The sequence below is a fragment of the Phoca vitulina genome, unplaced genomic scaffold (assembly GCF_004348235.1).
Source record: "Phoca vitulina isolate PV1807 unplaced genomic scaffold, GSC_HSeal_1.0 scaffold11, whole genome shotgun sequence".
Taxonomy (NCBI): domain Eukaryota; kingdom Metazoa; phylum Chordata; class Mammalia; order Carnivora; family Phocidae; genus Phoca; species Phoca vitulina.
The window spans coordinates 6,512,354-6,539,928 of record NW_022589714.1 but is presented as its reverse complement, the minus strand read 5'-3'; the positions used below and the strand labels follow the sequence as shown (position 1 = coordinate 6,539,928).

Below are 27,575 nucleotides of genomic sequence, written 5' to 3'. Positions count from 1 at the left end.
TCAGCCTGGAAACCTTGGCATGGTGCCCTCGCGGAAAGCCTGGATTGCATCTAAAACCATGTGGCAGAGAGAGAAGCCAAAGACATCCGTCCTGGGAAGAGTCAGGCTGGGAACAAAGCTCTACTGTCCAAGCAATAGGGGACCAGCCCCACTCAGAACTGTTCCTCGGGCCAGCCCACAAGTCTCCCAAGGATCAGTTTTACTTGCCTCTATACCACGTGCCCCATCCTGACCCCCTCCACTTCTATTACAGTGATAGATAAATCCAAAATCCAATTTCAACTGTGTCTGTGCAAAATACATTCAACTCTAGCATACAAGGTATACCTAAGGCTTATCATAAACCAATAATCATTTTCATAAAGTATAAAAGAAATCCCTCTTTTCTCCAACAATTATTCAATGGTTGTCTTTATGGAAATCCATCCTGAGTCACAACCATTAGCTGCCCATAAGGATAAATGACTTGTTTTTATCCTTTAACTGATGAAGTATTATATGGCTACTACAATGGATATGAGGAAAGAAGTAAAGGACGTCAACACTTACTAAGTACCTGTTATGTGTTAGTCCCATTCTGTGACTTCAAGGATTTTAATTCATATGGTCAATATAAAGCTAACAAGTTCATAATAACGGCTCTACTTTCTAACTGCTTACAGTGATCCTGTGTTCCTTCTATGAACTTCTCTTTTCGGTCCTTACTTTCTAAAAAAAAATGCCCTCTTAGCTCCAAGACCCATATAGGTCCTCCTAGGGATCTCAATGCTCATACTTCTCATTTTTCCAGTAATTCAGGAATAAGACTGCATATGCTCAAGTGTTTAACAGAATTAAATTAAATCCCCAAATCACAGGGCTCTGGCTCTCACTGATTGAGAACTACGCTAATATGGAGATAGCCAGTAGATACCCTGGGCCACTGAGCACTTGAAATGTGGCTAATGTTATTGCAGAAGTAGATTTTTAATTTTACTCAAACTTAATTAAGTTTAAATTTAAAAACAGAAGCAATGTAAAATATTTTTCCATTAAATAAAACTTTATTGTTTTGGGAGGATTATACTGAAAATTTAGCATCCAAATTGAAATGTGCTGTTAAGTGTAAAATCGACACTGGAGTTCAAAGACTTAGTCCAAAAAAAACCCAGTAAAATCTCCCATTAATAATTTTTATATTAATTACATGTTTAAATAATAATACTTAGGATATACTGAGTTAAATGGAATATTTTATTAAAATTAAGTTCACCTGTTTCTTTTTTTTAATTTGGCCACCAGAAAAATTCAGATTTACATATATGGCTCATTTTATATTTCTATTGGGCAGCTATGCTCTGGAAAATAATTATAAACAGAATAGAAGGAGTAGTTTCTACACTAGTTTCTACTGAAATGCAGGGAGAGAAGGATAGAGAAGGGAAAAATGAGAAACTACTAATTTAGCCCATCTAACTATATGAAAGGAAAATAATTTTATCTGAGATCAAATCACTGGCTCACAATTCCCTATAGGTTTTGTTTTCTACTCTATGTTCCTAATCAAAACAGTGCACTGGCTACTTCAGAGTGATGAGATTAATCTGTGAGACCCTCGCTACTCAGTGCCTGGACATGACACACATACCCCTTCCCCTTACGAAAGTGCTTAAAATGGTGTAATAAACATACAGCTTACAGCAATGGCATTAGTGTTCCCCTACATGGTATCCGTGTGGAGCTTAATTAGATGGAAGGATTACAGAAAAGTTTGTGTCATAATGATTCTTTAAAGCGAAACCATAGATCAAAGTTCACTACTGCCAAATATACAACTTGAGAACAAACTCAAGTGCTGCTATTAATCATGGTTTCTGGGGATCTGATGACACAGATTAAACTGCTGTAAAGAATACTGCTGTGCATCACATTCTTGCAACTGTCATCAACGCTTCTGCCAAGTGTTCACAGAGCAGGAAGGAAAGCTGTTCAGCATTTACTGGAGGTGCCTCTTTTCACTGAGCTTAGTTAAAAATCTGGGCAACAGGTTTAAGGACATGACAACACCTCTAAGGTATCTGCAAAGCCTCTGCTTTCTTAGGAGGCAAGAAAAGTCTTGGAGAGATTGAGAGGCAAAGTGGAGGTAGAGCATGGGGGCCGGGGGCAGGGGGGAACAAGCAAATTGAGAGCGGATACCACAATTAATTTCATTTCCATTGAACTTTCAGCCAGATAGATAGAAGACTTTCCATAAAGATTCTATAAAATATTTTAAGTAGCTTATAATGTACCGTATTTCAAAGATATGAGGATATGTAACTTTTTTGTTTCGTTTTCAACATCTTCCAAACAGAAATGTTTCTTAGAGTCGATGGCATGTTATAGGCAGCTGCTGTAATAAGGTTGCCAGCGTGCTGTGTGCCCATTCAGCCATGCCGGTCCTATTTTAATCACTTTCTTTTGAGTTCTGTGCACTGTTGGTACAACAAGGGTCGAGTTTAACTGCAAAATAAAATGTCTTTAAGGAGATTACATAAGGATACAATATTGAAACAAAAGGCTATTGTGCATATAAAAAGGCACAGGGACAGAAAGGTGGGGCATAAATTGACGGTAGTAAACTCATTAGTGGACAAATGACATCAATTCCGCCTGCCCTTACAAAGCAACAACCAAGTGCTTTACGGGACTAAACAAGTACAAGAAGCCACCTTATAGTCTGTTGAAGACATGTTCAAAGGGGCGCCTGGGTGGCTCAGTAAGTTAAGCGTCCGACTCTTGATTTCGGCTCAGGTCATGATCTCAGGATCATTAGACTGAGCCCTGCAACCGGGCTCTGCACTGAGCATGGAGCCTGCTTGAGATTCTCTCTCTCTCCCTCTCCCTCTGCCCCTCCCCCACCCCCTCTCTCCCTCTAAAAAGGAAAATAGCCTATTGCATGCCAAACAATGCAATGGATGACAGAAGAAACTGCAAAGCAACAAGAGACTGGTGTGATTGACTCATGTGTTGCACAAGACCATGGATAAGACCTTGTATCACGTTTTAATTAGCATCATGTTTCGTTCTTAGTGGTTCCAAATATGACAACACGTTTGATTCCAAAAAATTACATTGATAGTAAAGAGCTTGTGTCCTCAGTTTATTTTGGGTCCCAGTGATATGCTCCTCGTCCTTGGTAAATAGTAAGTTGTCCCCTGCTCTCCCTTCTAACACAGAGGATGCTTGGATGAAATTTATGTATTTCCTTATTTAAATAACTGTTTTAAAATATGAATCACTTGGGGGGGCGCCTGGGTGGCTCAGTCGGTTAAGTGGCTGCCTTCGGCTCAGGTCATGATCCCAGGGCCCTGGGATCGAGCCCCGCATCGGGCTCCCTGCTCAGCAGAGAGCCTGCTTCTCCCTTTCCCTCTGCCTGCCGCTCTGCCTATTTGTGCTCTCTATCTCTCTGTCAAATAAATAAATAAAAAATACTAAAAAATAAATAAATAAAATAAAATATGAATCACTTGGTTTTTTATAGGTGAACAACATTCAGTTACAGAAATGATAAAATCTCCCTGTACCCTCTTGCCAGTAAATAAAATAATCTTCCCTTCTTCCTTACTTAAGGTCTAACAGACCACAGAGATTTACCAAATAATCTTGATAGGCTGTCATGATTGTCAGGAGAATCAGAGGCTTGCTAGGTAGCGGACAAGAAGCAAACACACACCAGTTGCATCTGTGTGTCAGGCTCATTTGTTGAGCAGGCTTGTGTTTTTAATGCCACTCTCTGGCAGTTGCAGAAGAGACGTTCCCCATCCTTTCCTGGCAAAGCAATCTCACAAGTGTACTTAGTTTGCAGAAATGAGAGACTTGGGAAGCCAGTACAACCCACGCTGTATGAGGGGCAGCAAGATAGTGTGCCCAGTACGCAAGTGTGTGGTTGGAGGTCTCAGCCTGAAACTTAAAATCAAGACCAAGAGTATTCCTTCCTTCAATCACATTCTTCCTAGTATATGCTCTCCTCGCACCAGCAATGCCCTTTTCCCAGAGAACATTTACACTGTGGTGATTTTTATATTCATTTGAGTTGTAGAATGCCTGTTTCCTCTGCTAGATCAGACACGATGTGGGCAGCACGGTTCTGTGTCTTATTCACCAGTGTTCCTAGTGCCCAGAAGGATGCCTGCCTCACAAATGATGCCCGTAAATATTTGTTAATTTGGAAAGTAAAATATGTAAAGGAGATTTGGGATCACAATTCATGTTAAAAGAGTATTAGGCAATGACATCAAACAATCTTAAGATTTAAATTTGGTGGGATTTTCCTTCAGCTAAGACAGCTCCAAGATCAGAGAACTTTGGCACAAAGTAAACTTCTCCTTCAAGAAACAAGTTGATATCATTCTTCTTCTTTGATTTTCACTATCTCAATATATTTGCTCCTTCTTTTAAGAGGCGTAGAAAAAAACAATCTTCTCAAATGAAGACCTGACTCTTGGCAATCATTTCCCATAGCATTCTGAAGTTTTGGATACATATTTCCAGGGGGGACCATAGTAGGGACAGCTGACGGTTTCATTTCTCCTCTTTCCAATCTCTAGTAGTAAACTCTGCTAATTAAAGAGGCCATTGGACTGATGTGGTGCTCATGCTGTGGCAGCCTACATAAGCAAACCAAGATCTGAGCCTGTAAAGCTCTACGGTTAGGAAATCAAAATGCTAAGGACAACTAACCACAAACAGCCAACTAGGCTTTAAGCTACATTCAATCAGTAATTTCCTTACCGGGCTTCTGCCTCTCCTCTATAAAAGTCTGTCCCCAAGTTTCTGTCCACGGAGTGCTCCTAACCATTTCCAATTTGGTGATGTCCATTTAGAATTGATTTTTGCTCAGATAAACTCTTAAAATATTTAGTATGCTTCAGTTTACCTTTTTAACTACACTTAACATAACTAAGACTTTCCCACTGGCTTCACCCCAGCTCTGAATCCCTCGGCTACCCATTCATGGTGGGGGCTGTTCATGGGAAGCAGGTAGAAAGAGGAAGTTGTGCTGAAGGGTTATGTTTTGGTGATTGCTCCTGCCAACCAATTGCTTTCTCTGACAGGAGCTTTTTGTTTTAGTTAAAATCAGCAAGAAGCACCTTCTTACCTCTTTTCCCTTCCTTCCCCTTCTCTTCTCTGTTCCTTACCTCCCAGTCAGGATTTTCCCCCAGTCGTTATTACTGCCCTAATTTCCTTTCTTCCACATGCTGTCAGACATCATTTAAGCATCAGAAGACTAAGGCTGAGCCCCAGCTTGTCACTTGATGGGGATGACTATGGGCAACTCCTCAACTTTTGCAAGCCCCGGTTTCTTCACTTATAAAGTGAGGAGCAAAGCATCTCACGGGATTGTTGTAAAGACTCACTGAAATCATGCATGTGAATATGCAGTATGTACTAGAAAATGCTGCACAAACTCTAGTTGTTTTTTTATTCCTCACATGAGGAAAATCCTGCATTAATTTGTCCCCACCTTTCCCTAAGAGTGTCTTCTTAACTCATTTAATGGGAGTAAAGCAAGAGAAAGAATCACACTCACCAATAAATGATTACCTGGGCTTTAGTCTGGCTTGACAAGAGAAGACAACGAGGTGACACCAGATAACACCCGCAATGGCAGGTACTGCACAGAAGGGGGGCGGGTAGAGCAAGAAAGGGGCCAGGGTGGCAGTCACCCCAGCCAGGAAGGTTACCACTGAGCCCGCAAACAACCTTCCCTGTTTCAGACCTAATAACTGCTCTTCCCAAAGCAAACCTTGTCAAAGGGAATTACAGTGTGTACACTCCCCAGAAAATACCCTGTTGGCCTCTCTGCCTGAGAGAAGGGAAACAATCTGAGGCCTGGGTCATCGCTGGGTACTTGTATAATATGACCAACTGTTTGGAGGACAGAAGGAGAACTGCACAGGGGTTCATGAATGAGTTGCCTGGCAGAGTCACATAGCATTAGTCAGCTTTTAGTGACCACAAAGTCACCACCTACTCATAATAACCCTCCAGAAGCATCATCCACACAGGAGGTGAACTATGTACTGAAGAAGCTGTTCTGTCCATTGCCCATTATCCATACTTCTTTTAGGACGTGCATCACTTTCTGCTTTGCTGAGTTTCCTGGAGCTTCACTGTCCAACATGGTAGCCACTAGCCACATATGGCTATTTAACCTTGAAATAATTAATATTAAATAAAATTTAAAAATCAGTCCCTTTTCGAACCCTCCTACACTGTTGGTGGGAATGCAAGCTGGTGCAGCCACTCTGGAAAACAGTATGGAGGTTCCTCAAAAAGTTGAAAATAGAGCTACCATACAATCCAGCAATTGCACTACTGGGTATTTACCCCAAAGATACAAATGTAGGGATCCGAAGGGGTACGTGCACCCCGATGTTTACAGCAGCAATGTCCACAATAGCCAAACTCTGGAAAGAGCCAAGATGTCCATCGACAGATGAATGGATAAAGAAGATGTGGTATATATATACAATGGAATATTATGCAACCATCAAGAGGAATGAAATCTTGCCATTTGCAATGACATGGATAGAACTGGAGAGTGTTATGCTGAGCGAAATAAGTCAATCAGAGAAAGACACGTATCATATGACCTCACTGATATGAGGAATTCTTTTTTTTTTTTAAAGATTTTATTTATTTATTCGATAGAGAGCACATGAGAGGGGGGAGGGTCGGGAGGGTCAGAGGGAGAAGCAGACTCCCTGCCGAGCAGGGAGCCCAATGCGGGACTCGATCCAGGGACTCCAGGATCATGACCTGAGCCGAAGGCAGTCGCTTAACCACCCAGGCGCCCGATATGAGGAATTCTTAATCTCAGGAAACAACCGGAGGTTAGCGGGGGTGGGGGGGGGGGGGAGGGATGCGGCAGCTGGGTGATAGACATTGGGGAGGGTATGTGCTATGGTGAGTGCTGTGAATTGTGCAAGACTGTTGTATCACAGATCTATACCTCTGAAACAAATAATATATTATATGTTAAAAAAAAGAAGAAGAAGAAGATAGCAGGAGGGGAAGAATGAAGGGGGGGAATCGGAGGGGGAGATGAACCATGAGAGACGATGGACTCTGAAAAACAAACTGAGGGTTCTAGAGGGGAGGGGGGTAGGAGGATGGGTTAGCCTGGTGATGGGTATTAAAGAGGGCACGTTCTGCATGGAGCACTGGGTGTTATACGCAAACAATGAATCATGGAACACTACATCAAAAACTAATGATGTAATGTATGGTGATTAACATAACATAATAAAAAAAAAATCAGTCCCTTTTCATATTTGCCTCATTTGAAGTGCTAGCCACATGTGACTCCTGTATGGGACAATGCAGATAGAGAATATTTACACTGTTGCAGAAAGTTCCATTGGACTATTAGAGTATTCCATTCTAGAATACTCAACCCCCATTTTTTTCCAAATTTTTATTTAAATTCTATTTAGTTAACATATAGTGAAATATTGGTTTCAGAAGTAGAATTTAGTGATTCATCACTTACATCACCCATTTTCCCCAGCCCTCCAGACTTTTGTCAAATAGAGCCTTGCCTTCACAGCTTTCCTTGATCCCTCTCCTCCCTGCCATATAATCTTAGTCACATCCTCCAATGTTCCCTTGGTACTTGTTATTACGTCTTGGTACTCTTGGTACTACCTCTATTTTAACATTTACTACATTGTATCTTGACTATGTGTTTGCACATGTGACCCCCTGATAAGGCTCTGAGCCACCCCCAAAAGAACAACTTTTTCTTGCTCATCACCACATCTCAGTACCCCATGACTGATTCTGCTGCAAGATACAACGGGATAAACCTAACCAAAGAGGTAAAGGATCTATACTCTAGGAACTACAGACACTCATGAAAGAAATTGAAGAAGACACAAAAAGATAGAAAAACATTCCATGCTCATGGACCAGAAGAATAAACATTGTTAAAATGTCTATGCTGCCCAGAGCAATCTATACCTTCAACGCCATCCCGATCCAAATTCCAATGACTTCTCAAACTCAACACCCAAAAAACAAATAATCAAATCAAAAAATGGGCAGAAGACATGAACAGACACTTCTTCAAAGAAGACATACAAATGGCTAACAGACACATGAAAAAATGTTCATCATCATTAGCCATCAGGGAAATCCAAATTAAAACCACAGTGAGATACCACCTTACACCAGTTAGAATGGCAAAAATTGACAAGGCAACAAACAACAAATGTTGGAGAGGTTGTGGAGAAAGGGGAACCCTCTTACACTGTTGGTGGGAATGCAAGTTGGTACAGCCACTTTGGAAAACAGTGTGGAGGTGCCTCAAAAATTTTAAAATAGAGCTACCCTATGACCTAGCAATTGCACTACTGGGTATTTACCCCAAAGACACAGATGTAGTGAAAAGAAGGGCCATATGCACCCCAATGTTCATAGCAGCAATTTTCCCAAAGCCAAACTGTGGAAAGAGCCAAGATGCCCTTCAATAGATGAATGGATAAAGAAGATGTGGTCCATATATACAATGGAATATTACTCAGCCATCAGAAAGAATGAATACCCAACTTTTACATCAACATGGATGGGACTGGAGGAGAATATGCTAAGTGAAATAAGTCAAGCAGAGAAAGTCAATTATCATATGGTTTCACTTATTTGTGGAACATAAGGAATAACATGGAGGACATTAGGAGAAGGAAGGGAAAAATGAAGGGGGGAAATTGGAGGGGGAGATGAACCATGAGAGACTATGGACTCTGAGAAACAAACTAAGGGTTTTAGAGGGGAGGGGGGATGGGGGGATGGGTTAGCCCGATGATGGGTATTAAGGAGGGCACACGTACCACATGGAGCACTGGGTGTTATACAAAAACAATGAATCATGGAACACTACATCAAAACCTAATAATATACTGTATGGTGATTAACATAACATAGTAAAACAAAATTAAATCTTAAAAAAAACAAATTCTAAATCCAGAGATGAATGAATGAGTAAACTTCATGTAAAAAATCAAACAAATGGGTTAGGAACTCAGGCTGTCATTCACAACCTTCTCCCTGGGATTCTGAAAGATGCATCATACACACACAGGGAAAATAGGAAAAAACAGACACGAAATACAGTTTTATCAGTCTGGGCAGATATCTGATAGCCCCAAAGCAGAGCTAGGTACAGATACTCTGTGAACTCAATAGGGCCTCCTTCTTTATGGATACTCTTTCCCCCCATCTATTCCTATTTCATCCCCAACCTCTTAGGTGGATCTTACCACTAGAATATGAAAACAAACAAACACGCCAGAGTACTGTCCTATATTCCAGAGAAAAAGGAATGGACAGATAGCAAGAAGGAGCATGTGTGCCTCAATATGCAGTGCCCCAGTCATCTAAGCTGCCTGCCCCTAAGATGGCACCAGCTGTTGGGTCAACAGCCATTGTTGTGGTTTTCTCAGAGCAAAGAAGATTTTCTCCAAAGTGTCTTGGGTCTCCACCAAGAGAGAAAACATTTTTTTTTTCCTGATACAGCACCCCTAATCCATGGGAGATGGAGAGATCTCTAGGTCCTCTTCTGCAATTTTATTTTTTATATTATAAAATAAGCACTTTTTCTAGATGAAATGATATTTATCACAATATCAACTCACTTGCACAGATATACAACTAATAACCCGTAAGTAAGCATGTTAGTAACCTAGTACAGCAATCCCTCTAGAGCCACTGGGCCTATGACTCCCAGGATATAATAGGCCCATCTCCTATGAAGCCTGGACTTCTCTATCACCCTGACTATCTTGCTACAATCAACAACACATCTGTGGCTAGCTCAATGAGAGGATGTAGAAAGCCTCACTCCGCCCCCCCGCCCCCGTGATTTCTAGACTAGACTCTAGGAGGTGCCTGCAACAGAAACAGTCAATTCCTGAAACCACGGCTTCAGCCCACTGAAGCTCCCCACACTGAATGATCGCCAAGTTGCATGTAACACATTCTTTTCTTAGTAGTATCTCCTCTTTGAATTCACATAACATCCTAATAGTTCTTCAGAGATATTCATAATAAAATGCCTACACTCTGGAGAGGGGCATTTTAATTAGGTGTTAGCTACAATCCTCTCTTCATACAATTCAGCTCAAGCACAGAAAGAAACAAGAAAGAAAGAAAGAGAGGGAGAGAGAGAAAGAAAAAGAAAAGGAGAGAGAAAGAAAGAAGACAGAAAGAAAGAAGAGAGAGAAAGAGAAAGAAGAGTGAGAAGAAGGAAGGAAGGAAAGAAGGAAGGGAGGGAGGGAGGGAGAGAAAAGAAGGAAAGAAAGTGAGAGAAAAGAGGGAGAGAAGTCTTCTTTCTTATCTTTTGTGAGGAAGCCACAGTCCTCTGCATCTCCATTGATAATGGAAAATTGGCAGCTCACCAAACAAAACCCCTAGATCTACCAAATTTGAGGTTCCATTCTAGGCCTATAAAATCCCAAAATTTATTATTTTATTCATTTATTGACACATGTATTCATGTATCCATTCCTTCATTAATCACTTTTTATCTTTACTATATGCTGTGGCAAAAAAAAAAAAAAAAATGAGATACAGCTCCCTCCCTTTGTGGCTCTCACATTGTAGCTGGGCTAGATGACCTACGTGAAAGCAGATGTTGAGGTATAGTCCTTTAAAAGAAGTATGCACAGAGTGCTGTGAAAATATTTTAGAGGGAGAGTTTATTTCCACTGGGGAAGGGAAGATGGAAGGAATGGAAATTAGAAAAGCTTAACTGAAGAAAGCCTTGGATAAGTCTTTGAAAAATGAGAATGGAGGTTTGAAGGACATTCGGGACTGAGGGAAAAACATGAAGAAAAGACAAGGAAGTCTGAAAATGTTTGGAGACTGCCACTGAATTTGCTGACTATCTTGTCTGAAACTTGTGGGTGGGTCAACATGGGTTACCTCTGAAGGCCACTTGCTTCCCCACACACAACTCTCCTACTTGATCTCTCAGGATCTTCCGGCTCTAAATTTGTATATTTCTTTAAGGTAAATCTGAGCAGACAGAAGACATTTAAACATACACAATTTCTAGTTCCTCTCTTCCCCACACAACAAGGTTATCAACTTCAGAAAGACAAAAGGAGCAGAAGCTATAAGAGACCCACCTTGATGTTCATTCATTCTGAGCCAACCTTCCCTAAGGCAAGGCACTTTTCCTTTAAGATTCTCTCTATTGTTGCAGAGCGAGAGCTTCTATTTTGTTTGAAAAACATACAGTTTAACTAATTTTCCCTTGAAATTCATTTAGGCAAATTAAGAAAAAGGAATCCGCAAATCTCCTGCAATCCATTTCACCAAATGCCTTTAAGAAAAATGTGCAGGAGTTTTCCAAAACCCTAAACAAGCAAGGTTTTCCCTTCCTGCTATTAATAGAGAAATATCTTATTACAGTTCTGTAAACAGAGCCAAATTGAAAAAATTGCATTTAAATGATGTTAGAATTTCCAAAGAAAACCACAAAACAAACTCAGAGTTAAGGCGATAATGCATCCCTGTTGTACCTTGGCACAGGAGCAAGCGTTTTGCAGTGACCGTCTGGGATATGTAACACTGTAATAAGGGCAAGGGCACCAACTCAGAGAAGCCAAGAGGCAATACTTTTGTTCCTGCCAACTCCGATATATCCTAGTAAGAAGGTTTTTCCAGGAAACCAGCATTTCAATTTTTACAAGGCATTTGAAGACACCAAAAGTTTTTTCACTGCTTGCTATAGCCGATGTCTAATGCCAAGCAAATAGTAGATGCTCAATAAATACTTATTGATTAAAACATTCTGAAAGTGCAAAACTTTTGCTATGATAATAAAAATTTCATGATGCTTTCGGATCCTTTTACCTTACTCTTAAGATACTGAAGAATGTATAATTATTTACCCAAGAACAACATTTCAGGTGTGTTGGGAGGAGGTGTAATTTATCGAGAAACTATTAAATTTATACACCCAAAAATCACTTCTAAAATGCACTTCTACATCCAGATGGCTAACAGACACATGGAAAGGTACTCAACTTCACTCATCATCAGGGAAATACAAATCAAAACCATGATGAGATACCACCTCACAATGGTCAGAATGGCTAAAATTAACAACACAGGAGACAACAGGTGTTGGATATGGAGAAAGAGGAACCCACTTGCACTGTTGGTGGGAACGTAAACTGGTGCAGCCACTCTGGAAAACAGTATGGCGGTTTCTCAAAAAGCTGAAAATAGAACTACCCTATGATCCAGCAATTGCACTACTATAGGTATTTACCCAAAGGATACAAAAATACATTCAAAGGAGTATGTGCACCTGAATGTTTAAAGCAGCATTATCAACAATAGCCAAACTATGGAAAGAGCCCAAATCCCCAACTGATGAATGGATAAAGATGTGGTATATATATACATACATACGTACATATATACATACATGCGCTCATGCACACACGCACAATGTGGCATACATACACACAATGGAATACTACTCAGCCATCAAAAAGAATGAAATCTTGCTATTTGCAATGACGTGGATAGAGCTAGAGTGTATTATGCTAAGCGAAATAAGTCAATCAGAGAAAGACAAATACCATATGATTTCACTCATGTGTAGAATTAAAAAAAAAAACGGATGAGGGGTACCTGGGTGGCTCAGTCAGTTAAATGTCTGACTCTTGATTTTGGTTCAGGTCATGATCTCAGGGTCATGAGATCGAGCCCCACATAAGGCTCTGTGCTCAGTGGGTGCTGGAGATTCTCTCTCTCCCTCTGCCCCTCCCCCTGCTCACACTCTCTCTCCCTCTCTCTCTAAAGTAAATAAATAAATCTTAAAAAAAAAAAAAAAGATGAACATTTGGGAGGGGGGAAAGAGAGAGAGAGGGAAACAAATTATGAGAGACTCTTAACTATAGAGAACAAACTGAGGGTTGATGGAGGGAGGTGGGTGGGGGATGGGCTAGATGGGTGATGAGTATTAAGGAGGGCACTTATTATGATGAGCATTGGGTGTTATATGATGAATAACTGAACTCTGCTCCTGAACTAATATTGAACTATATGTAAATGAACTAGAATTTAAATTAAAAATAATATTAATAATAATAAGATAAAAATAAAATAAAATGCACTTCTGTTACTACTACTTCTACTAAGAATGTGAAAAGGCAAATTTTAAAAGTTTCAGAATGTCTTGGCCCTCACTCTAAAAGCACAAGCAACAAAAGAAATAAATAGGTAAACTGAATCTCTTCAATATTAAAAACTTTTGTAATGCAAAGGACATCATCAGTAAAGCTAAAAGACAGCCCATGGAATGGGAGAAAATATTTGTAAATCATATATCTGATGACACTAGAATCTAGAATATATAAAGAACTCTTACACCTCAATAGTTAAAAGACAACCCAATTAAAAGTGGGCAAAGGATCTGAATAGATATTTCTCTAAAGAAGATACACAAATGGCCAATAAAGCACAGGAAAAGATGTCCAACATCATCAGTCATTAGGGAAATGCAAATCAAAACCACAATGAGACACCACTTCATACCCACTAGGATGGCTATAATCAAAAAGACTAACAACTGTTAGGAAGGATATGGAGAAATCAGAACCCTCACACACTGCTGGTCAGGATGCAGAATGGTGCAACCACTTTGAAAAACAGTTTGGAAGTTTTACAAAACATTACAACAGGACCTCACAATTTCATTCCTAGACATATACCCAAGAGAAAGGAAAACATATGCCCACATAAACACTTGTACACCAATGTTTTTAACAGCATTATTCATAACACCAAAAAAATGGAAACAACCCAATGTCCATCAGATGAATGGATAAATAAAAAGTGGAAATTACCTACAGTGGAATCATTTTTAAAAAGATTTAAGCAATTAAAAAAATTTAAATAGTCATCCATGCTACAAAACAAAGGAACTTTGAAAACGTAAGTGAAAGAAGCCCATCACAAAGGACCACATATTGTATGATTCCATTTACATGAGATGTCCCAAATAGGCAAATCTATAGACAGAAAGTAGATTAGTGGTTGCCTAGGACTTTGGGGTAAAGAAGGGGTGGAGGGAAAAGTGGGGTGACTGTTAATGGGCACAGAGGTTTTTGCAGGGTGATGAAAATATTCTAAAATTGATTGTGATGATGGTTGCACAACTCTGAATATACAAAAAAAAAAAAAACATTGAATTTCTCACTTTAAATAGGTGAATTGTATGGTTTGTGAATTATGCCTCAACAAAGCTGTTATTCAGAAAAATGTTTTGGCCTTACTAAATTATTCTAGTGACCTAATTAATATAATTTAAAATATGGACACAGGATATGTATGAAGATCCAGACTTGTATAAATTCAATGAATTCCAGAATAACCAACTGTTTTATATGATTGTTACCTGAGTCTCAGCATGAATAAAACCCTTCAAAAAAACAAAGTCAAGTGTTTTCTGGATGACAATTTAAATGTATTTTGAATGTACCTGGAATGATTTCTAGATATTTTACTAGATGCCATGCTTATTCCAAAGTGAAATAATTTTATGCCATTCAATAAGAGCATCATGAAAAAGAAATTTTATTAACATCTTTTTCTGTTCACTATAAAGTAGCAAATACATTAAGTTCAGATTCCCCCAACTACTAAAGTATGTCCTACATATTATAACTAATATAGCATAGTTCCATTTAAAAGATAAATTCTAAGTAATCCAATAAATTTAAAATAATCAATAATCCTGGTCAAGGTCATGGTATGTTCTTTGTAAAAAGAGATATACACATATATATGTTTATCTATCTATCTATCTGAAAAAACCTATTTTTATAAAGATACATTTTTATAAAGCTATTTTCCTACTAAGCTGACTGATATTGATACAATGTCATATGAATTTTATAATGTAAAATTTCTCATTCCAGACACTCCTTTCACACATAAAAAAACTGAGACTGAAACTGGTTAAGTTTTTGTCCAAAATCATGATTGGGAAGCCCAAGGTTTGAAACCAACCTCCCTAATTCCCAAGAAAATGATGTTCTCGCCATACCAAAATTCAAAAAAAAAAAAAAAAAGAAGAAAAGAAAATGAATTACTTGAAAGTCTATCAGCATGTAGATGGATACTAAGTTTACATATTTCTTGGATGTTCCTATACTTAAATACATATTATTTGTTCATTTCCATCACTGATAATGAGTTCCCATAAGGCTGCCTTCATGCATGTCTACTTAACTGTTCACATATTCAACCTTTCTCTCAACTTGTCTGAGCACATATTTTAAAGAAGGATTATCAAGGATATTAAAACACAGTGGTCATAACTTAATAACATTATTTAACTTGCAATGGAAGGCTTTAGAAAACCTCCATGTAGATGAGTCAATAAATTCCCCATAAGGAAACCCAGCATGATTGCACTTTGAAAGGATTCTTTACAAACCCGTCTAATTAGAGAGAGCATCAGCATAGCAACCACCAACTCTACAATGACTCCTGAAAGAAGCTCATGAAATTATTATTTTTAATGGCTTTACACCAGGTTTGCTTGGAGATCCTTCTCCTTGCACCTCCTCCTCCCCATCCAAATCTTCCCAGAATTGCCCTACTCCAAAGATTACTCTTTTCTTCTGATCAAACCTCTGGCTACCTCCGAAGCTTCTGTTCATCTAATTCATACTAAGATGTGAGTTACTGATAGGTTTAAATCTGAGGAGTGATGTCTCAAAAGGAATTCACATTTTAAAGGTGAGGTTTCTTCTGCTCAAAATTTCACTAATTAAAGGAGTGAGTGTGACCCTTTGCTATATCAGCAACACTGTGCTTCAGTCTCTTCTGGGGGCCACAAAAGTCTCCTGACCCCCTACATTCCAGAAATCAGGGGTCAGCAAGTGGGTGCCCTGCTTGTGAAAAGCTGTTGACCTCTGGGAAGGAGCTTGTATAGAAGCAAGTGTTAATTTTCAAAATGTGACTGGCTGTGATAGCAGCAACCTCACCTCATGACAATGCCCCTTGGAATGTTTTCCAGTCAAGGGGTCTAGAAGTGATCTGTCATCACTGGTCAGTGGTATAAGCAGCTCATTCTTGTATCCTTGCCCTTCTCGCCTGGACCAGAAACAAAACATACCACCATGGCCTCCTCTTCTTACATTTGAATTTTCATGTGTTCAACATTTGTCAGGGCTTCACCTTCAATGACATGGTCAGGGCCCCCAAGAAATTATATTTAACACATGAAAAATGAATGCCAGACCCATTTCTCCATGCCTTGTAATCGAAAGCCACAAAATCTGTGTTTGGAACAACATTTATAGACACTTTAAATGATTACCCTCCAAAGTCATAAAAGGGTTTAGTAACACACTTTAATATATAATTTCTTAAGCACTTTTTAATAAAATACAGATATATAATTATAATTATCAATGCATGTATGTCATTTAATATAACGATAAAAGGCTAGTCTTTGAAGTGACATGGTGATTAATATTTACAGTAAAACCTAAAGGAAACAGCAATTTGTACACTATTGCTAAATCAAAAAAATTAATAAAAAATTCTACTCATATTGTTGTATCATTTCAAATCACCAACAGCAAAAAGGAAAATGCTCTCCCTATTAATACATATGAGTATAGATCATTACTTTCCATGTTTTCTCAAGATAGACAACTTTCTCGTTCTTGAATTGTACTACGCGCTAAGGCTGGAATGTACTCATGAGGACTTTTCCCAAATCTCTGTCCAGCTATTAATACCATACACAGGTATCTTCTACAGATCTACCTACTGGAAGTATTTTGTGTCCCTTCATGCTAATCCTCAGTGTAAAAACCAATACTGATTTGAGGAACTGTTACAAAATCCATGAGGAAATTTATCAATATCCATAAACAGAATCACATCCTGTACAAATACTTTTCAAACAGTTATCTGCTTAAATATCTAACAGCCATGCTGTTTTAAAGTAAAGAAGCAAGTCAGGAGCTACACCCTTTCCCCATCTCAACTAGGGATGAGTTAAAGCAACTCTGTTTAGCACTGAAAGGAAATCTCACTTAGCTTGGGAAGGAAATCTGCTTTAGCTTGACAAATATATGAAAGGTAATGAGTCAATGAACAGACACATTATTTTAATTTCTCAACAGACATACAGTAATGCTCCTTATCATGCATTCTTAGCCTTTCCTATTCATCTCCTAATGTGCTATCGAAGTTACTTGTTTTGAAATCTTAAACCATGTATACATTATTTTAGGGATTTTTCAAAAACTAATCCTGTTTTCATTTTTCCAGTTTTGAGGGTGAAAATGCTGTTGAGGTTAAAAGTTTTATAGATCCTTTATCATAATTAGTATCTTCCTCCTTCATCCTCTAAGAGGGTCTTTATGGTAATGGGCTTTGGCCTTTGCACTACAACCCCCAAAAGACAGATTGCTGGAGATAACCCCCTGAAATTTCTTACAGTGTTATTTAATACCATAAAGGCCTAGAATCTATTTGTTTCGGGAAAGACGCAGACAGAAAAACAAGGTTAAGGAGGGGGGAGGTTTCAATTTGTAGGAGTTACAAGACATAAATAAGTAGCACAAATGCCTTTTTCCTTCCTTATAGACCACGGGTCAGGAATCTCAAAAACAAAATGGAAAAAATATCCTCAATGAAAAACCACACTATAAAAATTATACCTAAGGGATGGCTGACAATATTATTCCTCTTGATTTAAAAAGATAGACATTTCTCATTAGAATCAAAGAATTTGAGGTGGGTTTATTTTCTTTTTGGCATTCCACTCATATCATATAGTCCTTCCCCGATGAAAACTGGAATTTAAAAATGTTTCTAGAACATTCTTTAACGGTCTACTTTGACTAAATAAAACGAGCAAAAGATCCAAAATACTGGAAATTTATTCTCTGCAGATGAATAAATACCTCTTACATACCCAATGGAAAGTGAAAAGAAAGTATAAGCCTCTCTTCCACCTTACCTAAGTAAATAATTATTATAGGTCATGGATTTTTACAGAACCAAGATCATCTAATACCTGTGACAAACAAGAGCAAGCAGGAACACAAAAGCTAATCCTTCATGATTACAAATACCTCAGAACTAATACTTAGACCTCAGCTGGCTTTTGCATTTTAGGTTCTCACACTGTGCCCAAGAATAACAGAAATCACAAGACTCTGTGTGCTGGTTACTGTTAGTTATCAACACTCAAGTATGAAACTGTGTAGAGCATTTTTCTGATAAATTAAGTTATAAGTCTTGGTCTGGTTAGTATCACTGCCAAGTTTTAAGTTTGCTGTTTGGTTTTTAAAAGAGTCTGAGAATTTTGGTTAAACATCCTACTTATGCCAACACTCTGTGCAACTAGATGAAATGGGGGGGGGAAGAGAGAGGATGTGGTTTTATAGGCTGCAAAACTCCACATGCTATGTACAGTTTACATATATACCATAGATAATTACAATCTCACCATGAGGAAGTCAAAACACTCAGGGAGCCTTCATTTCCTATTACATGTAAATCTTACAAGCTACTGATAGTTTCTTTTCATATTGCTTTCAGAAAAAAAGAAAAAGAAAATGAAGAAAGAAAATACATTAGACCAATCTGAGTATGGTTTCACTTCAAGGATTCATCAGACCATATGTGCAGACACTTGAGATGATGACAGAGGTAAGCTTCCTAGGGTCCTAGAGTCAAAGAAACTCTGCTGACCCCCACTGCTAAGCAGGTGCACTCCTTCCACAGGGGGCAACATCTGCCGATCGGTCATGGTCCCACTCGGTGAGGACCCCAAGAAACTTCCTTGGGAAGAAACAATTTTCTCAGGACTGGCAGCCAGTTTGGGGGATGTGGAGAAATTATATCCATATAAGGCACAGGGGCTGTGTAACCTGAACGTGTTATAGGAACCCTGATGGGTCTGGTTAGCAGCAAAGGCGTTGCTGGAGGGTGAAGGCATGATGTACTGAAGCTGGGGGGACATCCCCGAAATCTGCATGGACAGGCTGGTCTGTGGGCAGCTGAAAGTGTCCCCATCCGTGCCGCCCATGGACATGTTCACCGAGGTACTGCTGCTCACGCCCACATAGGAAGGAGTCCTGGGCGCGGCGAAGGTCTCGCCGGGCTGGTTGGTGAGCCTGTTGTAGGTCTCAGCCAAGGATGTGCTGTAGCGGTTGAGGGTGAGGCCAGAGCGGGCACAGGCGGAGTAGTCAGCCGGGGCCAGGCTACACAGCTGGCTGGTGTTGGGCCCCAGGTGGAAGGCAGGAGAGGAGCAAGGGGATCCAGACAAAAGATGAGGGTGGGTGGCAGGAACGCCATTCCCAGAGCCTTGGAGCAATGTGGAAGAACTTGTATTTCCTACAAAAGAAGTTGAAATGTAAAGAGCAACGACTCCACGGCCATGTTTTCCTTTCAATTTTGTGAGCATGAGCTAGACACAGCTTGTCACAAGGAAGCCTACATGGAACGATGAAAACAAGATGGTCTTGGCTCTCAAGGAATTATAATTTAACTGAATTCAGACTGAAATATTTTAGACACAGATCCTCTCAATATTTCCAAGGCATATGATCTCCCCAGGCAATAATTTTCTTTTTTTATTGCGGAAGAGATCAGGACACTGCCACATAGAATTTTCACATTTTCTCCCTCCATTAACTTTCCTCAAGTTTTCTGATTTTCTATAATAAATATTTACAAATACTTTCCTGGCAACTTGACAACTTTCATCTTACTCTGTATCTTGTTCCTAAAGTATAGCCATCACCTCTCTTCTTTCCATATTTTACCCTTTCAGCAGACCTTGCTCTGGATCAATATGTTTTCTTGCATGAAAATGGAAAAGAATTCCAAGGAAAGAGCCAAATTGGTCAAAGACACACCCTGCCTCAAACATATCTGCAGCTTCCCACTGAAAGCTTGTGTGTACCCACAGCTGTATCACATGGGGCTATTACAACAAGGCAATAGTCTAGAACTTCAAAAATCTCATTTCCAACCAGAACACAGGTTGGTGAATCACATGCTAACACAAGAGCAGAGGCCCACCAAATAAACAGTCCTGTGAAACGGAGAGGGTGGTTGACCTTGTGTCCAATCAATAACGGCGGTGGTGGCCGTCTCCCCCTCTCTGGATTCACTGGCAGATTGATGTTTGCAAACTTGACAGAACTTAGGGGGAGAGGAGAATTCCAACAGGCTGGACAGGTTGTAAAGCCTTCATTGCTCCAGCAACAGTGTTTTATATAGCTTCTCAAAATAATCTAAAAGCCCCATCCAGTCAATGATAATTATCTAAAACCCAGCATGTTAATTGTCACTGGGGTGCTGGGCAGGATCAGGCATAAAAAGGCTGAGTGCAGGAGCGGACCAAGAGTCCTACCTACCAGCAGAGGAGGAAGCATCATCCCTTTGCAAACAGCTCCCTCTGAGGAAACACTAGCCTGAGCTTGGGGGAAAAACTCAGAGGTGAGCCCCAGGGTGCCTGACCTCCTCAGCATAAATCCAGCAGGTGAACCCTGCCTAGAGGCCATTGTGCTGAAGGAAGTGCAGAAAGAAGTGGCAAGGAAAGGTGAACTGGGACCGGCACTGGCAATTCCCTGTGAGGTGGGCCTGGCACAAGGGCCCACAGTCCAGCTATAATTTTAACAAGAGATTTAAGGGTGAAGTAAAGGTTGTGAAATAGATAAACAGCCTACAACATGGCAAGACTTAACCTATGACCACAAGAGCCATTTTTCTGGTTCCCATCCCCATTCCTCACAGAAAAGAGGTGGATTCTGTAACAAGAGGATGTTGGTGATGAGGTCGCCATTGTGGATGCCAATGACGACAGGTGTATTTTTCAGTGCCCGAGCTTCCAGTCAAGAACCGGCTGTAGCTATGACCCAGGAGACTTTGTGTTTTACCTTGCTTGGGAATTCCAGGGATATCTTCAAAGGTGAGAGTCCGTAGTGAAGGTCTCCAGAATGCATATGACTCCACAAGGGCTTCCAAACCCATTCTAAATGGAAGGATTGGGATGGAGGTGGACAAAAGAAGCCTCGTTAGGAGCAGTTGGAGCTTTCGCCAGTAATAAGCAGCTCAGAACACATCGCTGGTGTTGACAGCGTCCCCCCACATTGGTAGGGCAGGAGCTTGGCACAGGCAGAAAGAAACACTTCAGAGATGGGCTACCATTCTGTCACCAGGAGCACAGGACGATGGAAACCACCCAAGATATGCTGTTAACATTCTCAGAAAACTAAGCCGACCTCGGAGAATAAGAAGCTGTCTCTCTGTGCTAAGGAGCTCAGGTGAAGTGGTCCATCCTAGCTGATGTGAGTCCAAGGCTCTTCTGGGATCTGGAATCCACCCTCTCCCACTGTAACATTACTTCTCCCTCTGATGAGGAAGGCTGTGACACAAAAGCCTGACCCTGTAAAGCCACTTTTTCTGAAGAGGCATTTCTGCCCATCATTTGGTGCCTTGGTAGCCAGCTTTAGAAGAGCACTCATCCAAAGAAAACCAACTTCTCTCTGGGGCGGGGGGCGCACGCGCACAATCTCCATCACACCCAGTGCAGCCAGCGTAGGCTCTCCCTTCAGCAACAGGGAGTCCAGGGGGTTGGCAGGCAGCACTGACCTCTCAGCCCAACATGCAGGAGGAACACAGAAAGGTGATCTCACAGGCCGGTACCACATATGGCTCTAGGATTAGCATCAAACATTCTTTTCAAGGCCCCTACATACACTTAGTGAACGGATACTTAGAGACAAGATAAGTTGGTTGTAAACTATTTGCATGACATATATGTCAAATATATATATATTTGAAAACAATATATATATTATATATCTAAATACATACATAAATGTATCTCCTACTATAAGTGATTCAGAGTCCTCCTCTCCTTGAATCAGATAACTAAGTCCTCTAGGTTCTGGAAATGAGGCGCTTCACTCAACTAGCCCATTCTTCAGACCTCGCCAGTCTTCCCTCAACTACCAAAGCCCTAAGCAATTTGTTAATCTTAGTAACACTGTGATTTTCATGAAAATAGAGCTCCATTGTAGGAAATGCCTGCTTTCTTAGTATCAAACAACATTCAGACTTCTCTTGTGATTGTTAGATACGGTTTTATTTAACACAGATAATCTGTATTTAATGCAAATGTTAAAGAGTGGGTCTTTAATCACTTGCACTCAACTTGCTGCCTCCTCTGGATACCTTGCATCCCCAAATCAAGAACTATGAATTAAGACTAGAGGAACCCCCTGGCCCCAGAGTCATACCACCTACACAACATGGTGAAAACTCTCTAAACACTCCTAGTAAGTGATATGTGCACATAAAACCATCTTACACAACTTGCCCTACTGTTCTAAGGTTTTACACACTGAATTTACTTCCTTAGTGTTCAGACTGTAGACTCCATTGATTTGTTGATGTCTACCATGACTCCATGGAGCATCAGTACCCCATCTTAGTGATAGAAGGACAGCAGTGTGTGTGTGTGGATGGGTGGTATTGAGTGCACGCACAGGCTTGTGTGCATGAACCATCCTCACATGAGTCCAGACATGAACCTGACTCATCTCTCAAGTCACGAGTTCAGGGGGTGCTGCTGTGGGAGCACCTCCAAAAGCCATCACCAGCCCCACACAGGTGCTAGGACAGGGCTGCCAAAGGGGAGGGCAGGGCAGAGTGGACCTGCACATGCCTTCCACCTGGGCTGCACTGAGCATGAAGGGCAGAACCTAGCTTTGGATGTAATCAGTGTTCTACAGAGAGAGGACTATTTCACGGTAAGAACACTGGATTGGGGGTCAGGAGAACTGGGCTATGGCTCCAACTCATTAAAATTCACTATGTGACCCTAAGTAAATGTTTTAACCTCTCTGGACTTCAGTTTCCCACAAAGTGAGGATCAGACTATGAAAGCTCTGCATCCTTTCCTAGCTCTAAAGTTGTGCGCTCCCAAGTGATTTTTCCAAAACCAGACATCATATCTGTGGCTGACTATGAGCCAGATGCAAGCAAGATCTACTCAATAATATTTTATGTACATTAAAGTATTGATTTGGGGGCAGTTTGGCAGCTTGGTCAGTCCCAAAACCCCATGTTGCCTGCAGGTTGCATTTAATACTCAACTAATGAATGCTGGGTACTCTTATCTGCTTACTCTATATTTCATTTGTACAAGGTTTTATGACTTTCTAGAAACAAGCTTTTTTAAATGCTAAAGAATGTCAGAATGCAGTTTTGTATAAAACTGCTTTTTTGTTACCACATAGATGAGTTTCAATAGTCATAGATTTGAATATTAAGGATACCAAAGTGGCCATGGAGTGGTCTCGAGGGGAGTTTGCTAAGAGGTAATTAATAAGCATCCACTGGACTTAGACATTTATTAACTATGGAGAGGATCATTACTGCATCATTTGTTTTAGCAGTGTAAACTTTATTATGCTTCAGATACAAATCCATAGACCCAGTTCTTGGGGAGACATTACTGATCATCGCAAACATATAACCCTAAGCTTTAAAGAGATGCTCTGAAAATGACATATCTACAAGTGATATGACTTGAAGCTATTGATACTTTTCTTGAGGCTGCTGTTTCACCCTGCAAGTTCCAGAAAAGATTTCAGATATTTTGCAGGAAACAGTTATAAAATATTTATTAGCTGAATCTGGACTTTTTAAAAAAGACCTTCATTTTCTCCAGTAATGGAGACTTTTCCCATCTAGTTAAAGAAAAGATAAAAGGCACCTCCTGCAGGAGTGTAGCCAAGGCGATAATTTATACAAGATGCCTTTGAACAATTTCCACATTTTATCACCACCCTAATTTACGCTATCAAATGGCCAAGTTTATTTAGTAAAATGGTTATGTTTTTCCTGAAGTATTTAAAGCAAAGAAATTTCTGTACCTTCCTGAGTAAAAAATTTTATAGGGTCAAACCTAAGGCCTAACTGAAGAATGAAACTATTCTCAGCACATAAATTCTCTTGCACGTAGCAAATGTCTTGCAGGAGAGCTTTTAAGGGCTGAAGCTACTGATTCCTATAAAATAGGCTGTAGAACCATAAATAACCAGGAAGGGACAATTTTTAATTAAAGCAAATTATTTTATATAAAGTTTAAAAAAAATCACAAGTCCGTGTTTATTTCTTGTCCTGCTTAATTTGTTTATTTCATATATGGGGAAAAATAAAAACAGAATTTATATATTACAGACCAGGGGCATTAAAGAAATAAAATGAATTTTTTCTCATGGGCTTTCTTCTCTATTTATATGAAAAAATATCACTCCTTCCCCAAGCCCTCAACACCAATGCACACTCCAAGTCTTATATAAAACTTAAACTTTTTTTTTAAGGAAAATATATGTTAGAAATCTTTAAAGCTGACCAAACTCCCTCTTCTCCATATATGAGTTTTTTTGCATTTATCAATGGAAAATGTTAAAATTAGATTTCTAAATAGAGAATGTTGATTTATAAATATTTAGCATTCCAGGGCGCCTGGGTGGCTCAGTTGGTTAAGCGACTGCCTTCGGCTCAGGTCATGATCCTGGAGTCCCGGGATCGAGTCCCACATCGGGCTCCCTGCTCAGCAGGGAGTCTGCTTCTCCCTCTGACCCTCCTCCCTCTCATGCTCTCTGTCTCTCATTCTCTCTCTCGCAAATAAATAAAATCTTAAAAAAAAAAAAAATATTTAGCATTCCAAAATAAGCACTGAAGAGCTATCTATCATAAGCAGGAAAACTAATTTTAATGAGACGAAATGTGAAATTATTCATGTCACTAATAAGAAAGCTATGTATAGACTCAACATAATTTTCTTGTACTACGATATTGCTTAAACATTTGGAGCAAAACAAAAAATTTAAAATTTAACAAAATTTAAAAAGTGTTAAAACGTAATTCCTTATGTCCTGTATGTCCATTAAAAACTTTAAAAGTTATAGAGTCAGGAAAGAAATAGTAGCAAGCACCACGGATGCCACATCTATATACTTGTAAAACAAAGGAAGGAAAAATTTCATATCAAACCTAGCATTCTGACCTCATGATACCAAACAAGGGACTTAGCAGTTTATTTTCACCAATCCCACTGATTTTTTTCACTGACCAAATTCAAATGCCTTTTCATTATGCCGACATTTCTAGAATTCTTCCTGAAAACTTGTCCTAGGCATCTTATCATCTCACTTCTATTTGTAGGTTTATTCACTATTGGTATCTATCCAAAATACACCTTTAAAAATATTTTTAAATGTATTGTTTCAAAAATGAACCAACAGTATCCAAGCAGTGTGATTCCCCCAGTGTCGATAGCAGTGAGGTGTCTGCTAGGTCAGTCCTACAGGGCAGCCTGGACACGGTTTCTGGCTGTTATATTCCTCAAGCCTCGTGCTGCCTTCCTGGAGTTGCAGTGAATTTTAATAAATGTATTCACTACTTAAAAAAAATAATGAAATGAAAGTAATGCAAGACCCTTAAATGGATAAATACTATGCTGCTGTCACCAAAACCACAAGAAGATTCCATCAAAGTATTTGTCAAGGCAGAAAAGAAGTCACCCCAAAGGCTCCCATTAGTCCTCACCAGTGACCTTCTCAGTTACTAAATTATTCAGCTTTTAGAAACTCCTCTGGACAGCAAAGTTAACCAAGAGCCAATGTAACATAACAAAAGCCAAGCAAAGTTGTTCTCACATTAAAACAAACATCTAAAAAGGCAGAATGATTTCAATATATCAGGCAATAGGTATTATAGGAATACCTGCAAATCTTCCTACAGAATAAAGAATTTTAGAGGGAATTATTAGTCCTATTATTAGTCCGTCTTGTTGATGTACCTGCACTAAATTAAAGGCTACTCTACTCTCAATGCATTTCAGCTGCATTTTAGTCCTCATGTTGCATGGTGTTTAAACAATGCCGCTGCATATGAGTATATTCTGCAAGCACTTGACTGTATTCTGAGAAAAGATCTCTGCACCAGCCTTGCCCAAATAATCAGCTGGGAGAAACTAAAAATCTGGACTACCACCTGATTGTTCTCGCTCTACAATTTTAAATCAAACTGTCCCTAAAACAAAACAATTGGGGATTTTGACTTCCTGTAGACGCAGCCTAGACCAAGTTTTCAAGAATACCAAGTTTTCAAGAAGTATTAGAATAATTTCTGGAGTAAAGTAATAAAAATTTCTCAAATATTTCTTCTTAAAAGCTTTAAAAACATTTAAGTCAAAGCCTTCCCCTGAAAAGGCGTCTGGAGAATGTTGTTAGTCTATTATTACTCTTTATTACTATCAGTACTTATTTTAGAAAATGTTGCACCAGACTATATTGGAATAGAATCATATCAATAAATTCAAAAGCCCATGGCACACACAAGGGTGATCTGCTTTTTGATAAAAGTAACAGAGTGGAATTCATTATTGTTGCTCTCCCTCCTAGTACAAACACCATAAAACACGACACAGAAAAAATAAACAAGTGTGTAGCTGTCAGCTCAGCCAAGACAAATTTGGAAACTAAAGAACATCAGCTCTCTTGGCAATGGGGAGTAGTTTCATATTCTAGCTGGAAATCTGAGGGAACGGAACCCCATCATATTCTGAAGACAGAATCAATAGATTGTTGTGATATCACTAAGCAAATTATAAAACAACAGCAGATGCAGAGAGGCTACTGACTTGGAATATTGAAGCCCCGGGGCCTAAAGGGTAGGCTATTGACTTGAGATACTGAAACCCCTGAGTCTGAAAGACAGGTTTCCTCAAGGTCCTTTCAGAGGTGGCATGCACTGTGCACCTTGAGAACTTGCATTTTTCAGCCAGCATCCCACTTCAAAATTTCCCTTAGGAATGGGCAGGCCATAGCACTACACCCAAAAATAAGTTACATCCAAGGCCCAGCGGTACCGACAAATTTTAATCCTCATCAGAAAATTATTTCAAAAGCATGTCAGTAACTTTAACTGTTTACCTTGTCATGGAAAATTCACAACAAAAAGCCAAATATATTTATCAGAGCCAGAATGTTCTTCACTAAGTCTTACCTGTTACGCCCAGAGTCTCGGAAGCCTTTGGCAAATGGATTCCTATCTATCTTCAGGCGAGTAATCTGCAGAGTACAAAATTCATATCAAATATTCTAAATGTCAAGTAAGGTCATTAAAAAGAGAAATGGTGGAAGAACTACAAGTAATTACAAAATTGACTGTGTTCCTCTCCCCTATTTCTCAGGTATTTTATTACCTTAGCTGCAAAGCTAGAAGAAAATTTCAGAAATCACCTAGATATTCATCTGCTATGAAAAAGACATTCCCCACCCCTTTTCAAACTCTGTAAATAGAATCTTTTGCTTTTAATATCACTAGAGAAGGAAATTCTGAATCATCTGTTGATAACCAGTCCTTTGTTTGACAATCCCTCAGAACTAAAGCTCTTCCCTTTAACTCTGTGACATGGCTTAATCCTGTTCCTCTTGGTAATGGGTAACAACTAATATCCACCTTCTACTTAG

General features: G+C 39.6%; 1 protein-coding gene across 1 annotated transcript in view; it reads right to left on the bottom strand.

The window, feature by feature from the left end:
• Nucleotides 1-16,127: 16,127 nt before the first annotated feature.
• TBX18 (T-box transcription factor 18) overlaps nucleotides 16,128-27,575 on the bottom strand; it is a 30,078-nt gene continuing 18,630 nt past the window's right edge. Inside the window, exons 6-8 of the mRNA XM_032409339.1 lie at nucleotides 27,109-27,173; nucleotides 20,961-21,055; nucleotides 16,128-19,410 (exon numbers count right to left, since the gene is read on the bottom strand). Coding sequence (XP_032265230.1) covers nucleotides 18,686-19,410; nucleotides 20,961-21,055; nucleotides 27,109-27,173 — 885 coding nt within the window. The 3' untranslated portion in view covers nucleotides 16,128-18,685. The remainder of the gene's footprint in view (nucleotides 19,411-20,960; nucleotides 21,056-27,108; nucleotides 27,174-27,575) is intronic.